The sequence below is a fragment of the Oryzias melastigma genome, linkage group LG24 (assembly GCF_002922805.2).
Source record: "Oryzias melastigma strain HK-1 linkage group LG24, ASM292280v2, whole genome shotgun sequence".
Classification (NCBI taxonomy): domain Eukaryota; kingdom Metazoa; phylum Chordata; class Actinopteri; order Beloniformes; family Adrianichthyidae; genus Oryzias; species Oryzias melastigma.
The window spans coordinates 9,056,629-9,068,698 of NC_050535.1; the positions used below are offsets into that span (position 1 = coordinate 9,056,629).

General features: G+C 37.4%; 2 protein-coding genes across 3 annotated transcripts in view; both read right to left on the reverse strand.

Moving 5' to 3' along the window:
• The window catches only part of adgb (androglobin), a gene marked incomplete in the record, with an annotated part of 40,286 nt that extends 39,461 nt beyond the window's left edge, over positions 1-825 (reverse strand). The window contains 1 exon segment of one of the 2 annotated variants that reach the window (XM_024291320.2): positions 1-666. 2 annotated transcript variants of the gene reach the window in all.
• Positions 826-949: 124 nt separating this feature from the next.
• rab32a (RAB32a, member RAS oncogene family) overlaps positions 950-12,070 on the reverse strand; it is a 25,331-nt gene continuing 14,210 nt past the window's right edge. The window contains exons 2-3 of the mRNA XM_024291941.2: positions 6,477-6,754; positions 950-1,969 (exon numbers count right to left, since the gene is read on the reverse strand). Coding sequence (XP_024147709.1) covers positions 1,820-1,969; positions 6,477-6,754 — 428 coding nt within the window. The 3' untranslated portion in view covers positions 950-1,819. The remainder of the gene's footprint in view (positions 1,970-6,476; positions 6,755-12,070) is intronic.

Here is a 12,070-nt window from a genome sequence, read left to right on the forward strand (position 1 = left end):
GCAGAGTGACTGACGTTGCTGACGCAGGTGTTCGCTAGCTTTCTGCCTAGTAACCGGACACAAAAAGTGGGCGGGGTGTCGTTAGGGGCGTGTCACCTGCGGCTGCTTTGAAGACAGGATGAAGAACATGTTCTTTCTGCGTTTTTCTCATGATGGAAGGCATATAAAAAGAAACTAAAGCTTAAAAATGTCTTTCTCTATTGAAATGATTGTAAACAATTCAAATGCTCACACAATATGAATTATGAGGGTTAAATAAAATAAAAATTCTTGTTTTATTTGGTTTATTCTCTTGTTGTTTCTTTCTTGCTTTTTATTTGTCTGCTTTTGTTACTTTTTCCAGTCGGTTGACATATTGTTACAACACATTTTCACCAAGGACATGAGTATAATGACATTTTATTTGTTGTGTGCTATGAAAATTAAATAAACTTTAGAATATTAGAATAAAAAATCAGGAGCAAACAAAAAAAAAAAAAAATGGAAAAAGCTGTGTAGAAGTGAATACGGCAAGCCATGAGGTTCCTGCTCTGCTTCATTCTGATGCATCCGCTTGTAGAGAAGTAGATCCATGTGCTTCAAATCGATTAATCAGTTTTATCAACCGAACCATATAGAAAACGGCATAATCATGAACCCCTTTAAAATAGATGTAGAAATGACTGGAGTGGGGGGTTTGAAACTATGACTATAAAAACAAAAAAAAAAAGTTTTTAATCAAATGCTGGAAAAAGTGTAAATTTATATAATATACAGTCAAACATTTGATCAAATATAGTGGTAAAAATGAAATGAGAATTTTTTTCATCCACTGCTCCTTTACTGTCATGAGGATACATGGACTTATGTTGTGTATTGAGTGTTAATGTAATGCTCACTTCATGAATGGACAACATAAACAAATTTAATCAAATCAAATTGCACAATTTAATCACACCTCCACAACACATCATGTTAAAATGTTTATTTTATTAAGATATCGAAGAAACAATTTTAAAACATTCTTTAAATTTAACAGAATATGAATCCATTGTACAAAAAGGGATCCATCTTACTTTTACACAGCATTGGATAAATTATTTAGGACAGAAATCCACATTGAATGCGTACCAAACATGTTATTAATCAGTCCCGAGATAAAACCTTTGTGAATGTCTAACGTAGCACGTAGTAAAATGTGTATCTGACTTGACTATTTTGTTAAAGTTGAGAAACAAAATTCGAAATCACAATAAACTGTGGCAAATAGGATGACATCTTGATAGATTTGACAGAGAAGCCAGATTTTTTTCAAGAATACAAGAATGCTTAGAGACAAAACATGTCAATTGTGCTGCAAAACATTATTCATTGTATCAATGGAAATACTTAAAACACTCAAAAACATATTTAGTTTGTCAGAGAACAGATGGATGTCAAAATTACATATATATACACACACACACAGGAGTGTATTGAGAGAATGTACAGTAAAGTGACGACCAAAATGCTTAATGTGTGACCCTTAAGGTGTGGAATTGTGTAGGACCCAAGGAAGAGGAAGAGCTATATGCACAATGCAAGAGTTTATGATGAAACAAAGACTAAAAGATGTTCAAGAATGCATTAAAACATCAAAACTGAAGCAATATCAAAGTAAAAAAAACAGACAGAACTTGGATGTGCAGATCAAATGATGCTGGGTGTCAAAAGGAGTTGCCGGTGTATTGAAGTCCATCTTCCTCCTTGAGGGTACAACAGAGACCTAGAGCTACAGGCTGAGTAAACTCACTGAAGAATGCCAATGGAAGGCGGATAACTAAACGGAGCGAATGGAGCGTTAGCAACAGCCTGACCTGCTCTCAGCAGCAAAAGTCTCCTGGTCCAGTTTGATCCGGTCTCCGTTGCTCTCCTCGTGAGGCAAACCTTTGTCGTTAGCCAAGATGTGCTCTACCAGGAAACGTGCTGCTTCTTCCACGTTGATGTTGTCCTGTGGAAACATTAAATTAAAACGACTTTAGTCAGAGAAGTAAAGAAACGGGTTTGCACTCATCTCACAAACCCGTCACATGATGTAGCTCCAGGGATCCAGTTTCTTCTCTTCAGGTTCTGATGATCAAGTCAACTCATTCCAATCACATTAAATCATACCATAAGATCTGGTCTATTGAAATATTTGGAGGTTTGTTTGATTTTAAGGTTTTCTTGTGAGGGCCAAATAACTGTTTTCTTCTCTGATGTAGGGCTGGGGTCAATTTGCAGGTAAACAAAAAATGTGTAACAATCACAGCCAAAACGTAAACATTTACAGTTTTCGACAAAGCCACACATAACCAAATTTAACAAAAAATATTTCTGTAATCTTCATAGAAAAAAAGGATATGAAAACATTTTGAAAACTAGATATGTAGCATTACCTCCGATAATGTTAGTGTGAATGCTGTAAGCTGAATGAGGCCTCTGAAGATGCTAGTGCTAATAGTTCAAGATACTGAAATTGACATCTAAAATCCCTGAAGCTAAAAGCTGAAAACTCTGAAGTTGATAGCTGAAATGGCTGAAGATAATAGCTGAAAAAGCTGAGGTTGACAGCTAGCTAAAATATTAGCTGAATGCCAAATTAGCCTAAAAACAGTGAAAAAAATTCTAAATTAGTCAAACCAGCTAGCAAGTAGCTGAAATATTAGCTACACTCCAAAATAGCCAAAAAACTTGTAAAATGTGTAATTAAGCTAAAACATCTAGTATAAAGCTAAAATATTAGCTAGGCTCCAAATTAGCCTAAAAAATAGAAAAAAAACTAAATTACCCCAAACAGCTAACATGTAGCTGAAATATTAGCAAAACTACAAATTAGCCTAAAAGACTAAGAAAAAGCCAAACAATTAGCCAAAACAGCTAGCATGTAGCTAAAGTATAAGCTAAAGGCCAAATTAGCCTAAAAAACTGGTAAAATGAGTAATTTAGCCAAAACATCTAGCATAAAACTGAAATATTAGCCAGCCTCCAAACTAGCTTAAAAAAACAGAGAAAAAAAAACAAAGTACCCAAAACAGCTAGCATGTAGCTAAAATATAAGCTAAATGCTAAATTAGCCTTAAAAACTGGTAAAATATGTAATTTAGCCAAAAAACATCTAGCATAAAGCTAAAATATTAGCTACCCTCCAAATTAGCCTAAGAAACAGAGAAAAAACTAAATTATCCATGACAGCTAACATGTAGCTGAAATATTAGCTTAACTCAAAATTAGCCTAAAAAAAAAGAAGAAAAGGCCTAAATTAGATCAATAGATAGTACTCCCGTCATAGTTCAGAGTGCAGAGGGCTGGAATAAAAAATCATGTTCTATGTTGGTCTCGATCTGCTTTTCTGGTAGTGTGTGGTGGGACAGGGCCAAATATGGAGGCGGGCCTAATCTTGCCTACGGGTCTCAGTTTAGGGACCCCTGGTTTAAAAAAAGACTTAAAAACTAAATGAAAACCCATGGCAGTCAACTCTCAACATTGCTCTGTGAGGACCCTTCTTTCATGCTCCAACAAATCTAAAACCTTTGTAATCATCACATCTCTGCAGAGCCGACGAACTGAATAAGGTGTTGGATCAGGAAACCTGAAAGCTTAGTTCCATCAACTGGAGTTCCTCCTGCAGGGCTAAAATGCTTCTGTCCTTATCTAAAGAGGTTCTTGATTTTTCTCTCAGATAAATCCACTTGGACGACCTAATCAACAGAGCAGGGAAATAACTAAAGCACCGACCAAGGGTGGGGGCCCTTTGAGGAGCAGGACAAAGAAACACAGAGCTAGGTCTTTTTGGAATAATCTTATAGGCTCATTTATACAAAATGTTCTCCAGTGTAGTTTTCACACATTCCAAAGCTTATTGCTTACCCAACTAACAAGAGTTTGCTTGGACAAAGGTCTTATTTTCCCTAGTAAACCTTTGTCCCAGGTTTACAGGAGCAGAGGTTTGTCTGAAGAGAAAGATAAGCCTCGATATTGTGGTTACTGCATTTAAAGTGATGGCAGCTACTGTTTTTATATCTGTGAGTAGTGATAGATCTGATCATTTTATGCTTTTAAATACATATAATATATATAGATTTTTAATTTGAGTATCCCACAGCTTAAAAGTCTGATAAATTTAATCAGTGTGATTTTCCACATAGATAGGAGCCAATTCAGCTGGGTTGGGCATCTGGTCCGGATGGATCTGAACACCTGAGGAGGTATTCCAGGCATGTCCCACTGAACGGAAGCCCCAGGGAAGATCTAGGTCAAGCTGGTAAGACTGTGTCTCTCGACTGGCCTGTGTACACCTCGGTGTCCCTCCTGAGGAGCTGGTAGTAGTAATGAAGAAACCAAGGCTTTCTATACCACCAAACCAAAATTAATCAAATTGTATTGAAATGGTTCAGGGTTGTGAAGCATTTGACAAGTGAATTCTATTGGCCAGACTACAAAATTGCATCAACACGGAGGAAAAAAACAAGTGTTTGCGACCGACATTGTCTGTCTGGAACCGACCAGTGTATGCCTGCGACCGACCAGTGTCTGCCTGTGTCTGTCTACGACAACCAGTGTCTGTCTGCGACTGACCAGTTTCTGCCTGCGACCGACCAGTATCTGTCTATGAGGACCAGTGTCTGTCTGCGACTGACCAGTGTCTGTCTACAACCGTCCAGTGTCTATTTGTGACTGACCAGTGTCTGTCTGCAATTGACCAGTGTCTGCAACTGACAGGTGTCCGTTTGCGACCGACCAGTGTCTGTTTGCGACCGACCAGTTTCTGCCTGCGACCGACGAGTATCTGCCTGGGACCGACCAGTGTCTGTCTACAACCGTCCAGTGTCTATTTGTGACTGACCAGTGTCTGTCTGCAATTGACCAGTGTCTGCAACTGACCGGTGTCTGTCTGCGACCGACCAGTGTCTGTCTACAACCGTCCAGTGTCTACGACCCACCAGTGTCCATCTGCAACTGACCGGTGTCTGCCTGCAACCGACGAGTATCTGTCTGTGACCGACCAGTGTCTGTCTTCAACCGTCCAGTGTCTGTCTACAACTGTCCAGTGTCTGTCTACAACCGTCCAGTGTCTATTTGTGACTGACCAGTGTCTACGACCCACCAGTGTCCATCTGCAACTGACCGGTGTCTGTCTGCGACCGACCAGTGTCTGCCTGCGACCGACCAGTGTCTGCCTGCGACCGACGAGTATCTGTCTGCGACCGACCAGTGTCTGTCTACAACCGTCCAGTGTCTATTTGTGACTGACCAGTGTCTGCGTCCCACCAGTGTCCGTCTGCAATTGACCAGTGTCTGCAACTGACCAGTGTCTGTCTGCGACTGACCAGTGTCTGTTAGCAACCGACCAGTGTCTACAACCCACCAGTGTCTGCAACCGACCAATGTCTGCGACCAACTCATCCCCACTTTCTTAAGGCCACAAACACAGGATGAGTTATATCTCTCTATATGAACTGACTTACTAAAAACCCCGCTCTGAATTCAAAACTTAAGCGAATGGTCGGCCATACACAAGTGATGAAATGAAGCTTCATTTGGAAGTCATGTGACCATGCGGAAGCCAGCGTTCAATACTCCACCAGTAACACTACTTTGAAAGATTCGATACAGAGTCGAGCCGCCTACTCGAGTAGAACATTTCACTGGAGGAAGTGGCCGGGGAGAGGAAAGTTTAGGCATCTCAATTCTCAAGTCAATTCATTGACTTTAATTATGAAGTTGCTGTTGGTACCAGACAAGCTGCCATTTGACTTCCTGAAACTGCAAACATTTTTATGTGCAGATGCTCTTTTCAGAGCACAAACTGAATGGAGGCCATAAAACAAGGACGATGTGACACAAAAGGCTCAATGTGGCATAAACAACACAAAAGAGCCATCACGTCAAGCAATAATCACATTAAAAGTCTATGAAATCTCTGTAATCTGCAATTCTCAAGCTTGATTTAAACTTTTAAACTTCAAAAAGCTTTACTAATTTGTTTGCATCACGTGACTGTGTTTTTATGTGTGTATCATCCACAGCTGTTCTCCACAGTCACAGGGACATCAGCAAATAAAGGATTTTTTTCAGATTTGTGAGAGAACACAAGAGCAAAAAGTAAGAACATTTGAACTGCAACACAACCCATCCATAAAAAAACAACAATTATTAAAGTTTCCCATCACTCTCATTCATACAGGTTTAACCTTTTGACTTATACTGTGGCAAACAATCATCAAACCAATTTGGATCCAAAATGACCTAAATTTTATGCATGAATGAGAGAACGAAACAAAACTGCTGCATTGTTTTATCATTTTCTTCAGATGTAAGAAAAAAAGGGTTTAGTTAAAATTTGGAAAAATGTAGCACTTTTTCTTAATGACCACAATGTGACTCCGCAAAAAAATAAGACATTTTTCTATCAAAAACTGCTTAGAGATCAAATTTTTAGCAAAAGTAAACAAAATACTAGAGGATTGATTTCTCACCTTAGCCGAGGTTTCAAACCAACCAAGGAAGCCAGTGTCTTTGCAGAATTTGTCCATAAGGGGTGTGCTGTTGGGACTCTCCTTCTTCTGGTCACACTTATTGGCGAGCAGCACCGCAGGGATGGGGTTTCCATTGGCCAGCTTCACCTTACTGTCCAGGTCATGCTTCCACTTGGACACGGCGTCAAACGTTGCACCTCTCGTCACGTCGAACACGACAAATGCCCCAACAGCCTCCTTATAGTACACTCGCGTCATGTTTCCAAATCTCTCTTGACCTGACAAAAGGGGCAAAAGAGGGCAAATATGATGTAACAGTTCAGCAAAAACAGTTATATGACTTCAGATTTGTGAATATTTTATGAATACGTTTAAAAATAGACATTTAAAACTAGTTTAACTTCCAACTTTATCACAGGTAACTAAGAATGTATTCATAAAAGCATATTTTACAAACCAGGAAACAAAATCATCAGAAGAAATGCACTCATGATAGTAAAGGACTTTTACAACAAAAACAGTTTTCTCATCTTTAATCAACATGGAAACATCACAGTTAAATAAAAATCTATCATCAAAGAAGGGTGGACATGCAGAAGATATTGCTTAGTAGACATTGAACTTTCAGATTAAGGCGGAGGCCACAAATGGCCAGCGAGCTGCCAGTTTGAGACACCTCAATAAAATAGTTGGAGAAATTCACAAATGTCTAAGATGGAAGAAACAGAAGTTAGGTTGCTTCTTTAGTAGGACGGAAGACTAAAACTCAACATCTGAGTAATTTTCCTGGCCCTAAAGCGCATGTGTCAAAGTCAAGACCCGGGATCTGGATCTCGGTCCTTGGGAAATTATACGGCCCTCCAGATAATTTTATTCTATTGTTATTAATGGCCCCATGTTATCTTGCGCTCATTTAGAACTTGTAAAATTTTGACAAAATATATTTTGATGGAGAGTAAAATATTATAAGTTATTTAAGGTAATTTAGTTGATTTATTCTGGAATAATATTTTTGATTATTCATAATTATGTTAAAAAGTTACAGTTTAAAAGTAAAAAAAAACGGTTTTCTGCTATATGGCCTATTTTGGCATTTACTAAGATTTATTAGGCTATTTTGGCTAATATTTCAGCTGCATGCTAACTGTTTTGGCTAGTTGAGGCTTTTCTTTTTAAGTTTCTTAGGCTGTTTTTGAGTTAGGGTCATATTATTTAGACTTTTTTTCAGCTTTTAAGGATATTATAAGTTCAGCTATTGTTTCAGCTACATGCTAGCTGTTTTGGCTAACCTATTTTTATTTTATTTTTTTTTTAGGCTAATTTGGCATTTAGCTAATATTTTAACTGGCTATCCGCTTCAGCGTTTTCAGCTATTAGCTTAAGTGATTTCAGCTATTAGATTCAGCTTTTTCAGCTATAAATTTCAGCACCTTCAGCTATGAGCACTACTATCATCAGCAGCCAAATTCAGCTTACAGCATTCACACTAGCATTATTGCAGGTAATCCTATATATGTAGTTCATAATTATGCTAAAAAGTTACGGTTTTGAAGATTTAAAAATTTAGTTTCAATTGATGTTTATCCTGTTTGCCCTACGATCTGTGGTGTGTTTTATATTTTGGCCCTCTGTGCGATTGAGTTTGAAACTCAGGGAAAAGGTTCAAAGATCTGTCAATCCATGAGGGCTTCTGGACTGAAAGGATCATCTGGGACTGTCCAAACCAGCTCATGTGGATCTCTGGTGATCTTTAAAGTCAAGCAGACACAAATCGGCTGTCCTCACTGTATGAAGTCCATGGCAATCATTTAGGGACATACTCTGGGCATGACATTCTCACACCTTCATATCAGCTTACCTTCACGGCTAAACGAAGGAGCCCAAAGTGATCTGTGCCCACACTGCAACACTTCAGAGCGATGTCAGAATGCTCTTTAGTTGACCTAATCTCAGTATTTGATACAATCATTCCACCCAAACCTGTTGATAAACTGATGGACTTCGTTCCAGTTGTTTCTGGATCAAACACCCCCCCATCTCTTCCAACTTAATCAGTCTTAGCACAGGCTCCCACAGGGGTTTGTGGACACATGACTGTTATCTACTCGTTCAGTGACGTCAGCATGCAGAGACGAGGTAGAGGTTTGTTAGAGCGTAGTATGTAACATCAACAATGAACACCACAGAAATGAAGTAGATGGGTGTAGATTCAGAAATAGAACACATTGAGAAGGGGCTTTTAAGCTGCTGGGAGTCCATATCACTGGATGCCCCCTGCCCCCTCTGGAAGATCTTGCCATAATTCATTACATCAGTGGAGCACAAAATATCACCAGTGACACATCCCACCTTTTTAAAATGCAGCCCTCTGGCAGGCGTTACTGAGCAGCCAAAACAAAAACCACAGCTTCAGAGGCAGCTGGGATTTTTTTTCTTTTGTAGGATTATTATTTATAAAAGCAGACATAGGGTTAAAAACCAAATAAATATGTGTACAGATGAAATGAGACGTATCATATGCTTTTCCTTACCATGAAAGATGCTGAAATATTATAGTTAACATGTGCTTTCCCATAGACATTCTTTTTTTTAAAAATGAGTCAATTGTTGGCAATGAACCTGTAGTCATAGTCCTGGATCCAAGGTGAGCGTCTCAGCAAAAACAGATGTGTGTTAAAAAAAATGCTTGCAGAGACTTTTCTGAGAATATTAAGCACATAATACTTGCTTATCGCACGAGTTTGCTTTTCAAACATATTGCATTTTAATCAGCAAAAAACAGTTTTAACCTTATTCAACCAACATGTGTAAAGAAGTTTTTGTTTAAAGGAAAAAAAAAGTAATAAATATTGCAAAGGGGTTCCAAGAATGGTTTATGTCTTTGGATTTTGTCATTTAGGAACACATTGTTCCACCTTGTTTTTTTTTAATATAATTAAGCTATATTTTTCACAATTGTTAAGCATTTTCTATGTAATTCAAATGTAAAACTAGAAAATTTGCATTATCTGGAATAATGCCTGTCTGAATGCTTTTTGCTAAAAGTAGTTACTGAAGATGCTGAAGCTTTTTGCTGAAAATGGTGACACAATTTACTTGGGATTTGCTAAAAAAGGAAAAGGTATTTGCAAAATGATAAATTTGCTAAAAAAAAAAAAAGAAAAGGAAATTTTGTTAAAGAACTCTGAAAGAGTGCTAAAGTTGACCTAAATTTCTGAAAAATTTGCAGTTAAATTGCTTAAAAATCCCTAATACATGCCAATTTTGCAAAAATATTTAGTGTGCTGCTTAAATATTAGCTAAACTCCAAATTAGCCAAAAAAGCTAGCTCGTTGCTTAAATACTAGCTAAAATACAAAATACCATAACATTTCTCAGTAAACTAAATTAGTCAAAAACATTAGCCTGTAGCTTAAATAGAAGCTAAACTCTAAATTAGCATCTAAAAACCTCAGTAGTAAAAAAAAAATAGCTAAAAATGTTAGCATGTTGCTAAAATGTTAGCTAAACTCCAAATCAGCATAAAAACCTTAGTAGATGCCAAATTAGCCATAAAAGCTAGTTTTTTCTTAAATATTAGCTTAGCTCCACAATAACCTGAAATTCCTCAGTAAACTAAATTAGTCAAAAACATTAGCCTTGTGCTAAAACAGTATCTAAACTCTAAAATAGCCTAAAAACCCTAGTAGATAACAAATTAGCCAAAAACGTTAGCATGTTGCTAACATATTAGCTAAACTCCAAATCAGCATAAAAAACCTTAGTAGATGCCAAATTAGCCAAAAAAGCTAGTTTTTTTTCTTAAATATTAGCTTAGCTCCACAATAACCTGAAATTCTTCGGTAAACTAAATTAGTCAATAATAGTAGCATGTTGCTAAAACAGTAGCTAAACTCTAAATTAGCCTAAAAACCCCAGTAGATAACAAATTAGCCAAAAACGCTAGCATGTTGCTAACATATTAGCTAAACTCCAAATCAGCATTACAAACCTTAGTAGATGCCAAATTAGCCAAAAAAAGCTATGTTTAAGGTTAAATACTAGCTTAGCTCCACAATAACCTGAAATTCCTCAGTAAACTAAATTAGTCAAAAACATTAGCCTTGAGCTAAAACAGTGGCTAAACTCTAAATTAGCCTAAAAACCCCAGTAGATAACAAATTAGCCAAAAACGTTAGCATGTTGCTAAAATATAAACTAAACTCCAAATTAGCATAAAAAAACTCTGTAGATGCCAAGTTACCCAAATGAGCTAGCATAATGCTAATATAAAAGCTCAATGCCAATTTTTTTTTTTAAATTACTGTAAAAAATTCAAAAGATAGCCCATGAAAATATTTAAAGGTTTGTTGCTGATCTACTAAAAATACTAAATTTGAAGACTCTCATTTATTTCCTCATATTTTGCTTAGTATTTCAAAAACTATAAAGTTTATGAACACCAAAAGTACAAGCAGTAACGTCTCAAACAAACTGAACATTTTGATACCAAGATTGATGACATTCTTGAAAGAGCGATTGAGTTTTGAAATGCTGAAAAACTTATGGAAGGGAGCAGAAGAATCACTATAGTGTGAATGCTGTAACTAATTGATATAATCTTTACATCAGCCACATTTAAAAGATTTGGTAAATTAATATTCAGATTGTCTAAAGAATCACAATTCTTCTATAGTTCCTAATTTTCTTTGTGCACACAGTAGTGAAACAATTACGCCTATGCAAATACAGGTCTCCAATGATGTGTGACAGCATGCAAAAATGTGTGTTCCACTGTTTTAATATAAGGAAGCCTACAGGGCAGGTGTAACTGTAGACTGTATTAGGCAGCTAATTCACAAAACGGAAAATGAACCGAGAAAAAGATTGTGGAAGTGTGAGTGCAGCTTCTCCCAGCATACTTTCACTTTATTGCCTGCCCAACCACGCAGGGAACAAGAGCGGTGTGGTGCAGTGCGGGTGTGAGAGCGAATACACTGTGGGGCCCACAGGCCTGACGGTAATTGCTCATAATTGAGAGTCTAATTTTGGCCGATATAACCCCAGGTGAATTCACCAGAGACACGACACACTGGGATAGAGAGCCGATGGACTGAAATAAGGATTTCATTTCTAGGCTTGTGCAGCTCATACGTCCAGAAAAGTGCAGGCCATGGCAGGGTACAGACAAAAATAAGGAGCTCATCATTTTCAGGGCACTTTTTGACGTTTTAATGGTCTGACAGCCACAAACGCAATGACTGGACTAGAAGTGAACAGGTTTAGGAAGTTTTCTTGTACGTATAGTATGATTTTTAAACAAATAGAGGAAATGACATTGAGTTTAGACGAGGTATTTTAAAACTGGATCAGGTCTCAGAAGGTGAACATAGAACATTATTACGTTGTATTGCGATTTAATCATGTCTTGTAAAGCACTTTGGGGTGAAAAGTGCTATATAAATACATTTCTTCTTCTTCTTCTTAAAGCACTTAAGCTACTGACAAATGCTTCATATGGATCCTAGTAAATGTATTTATTTATTGTCAAGTTGCTGGTATCATCTAAAATGAGTATGAATTCTTGGAGTTTAGGTTTTTTTTTTTTTTTTTTT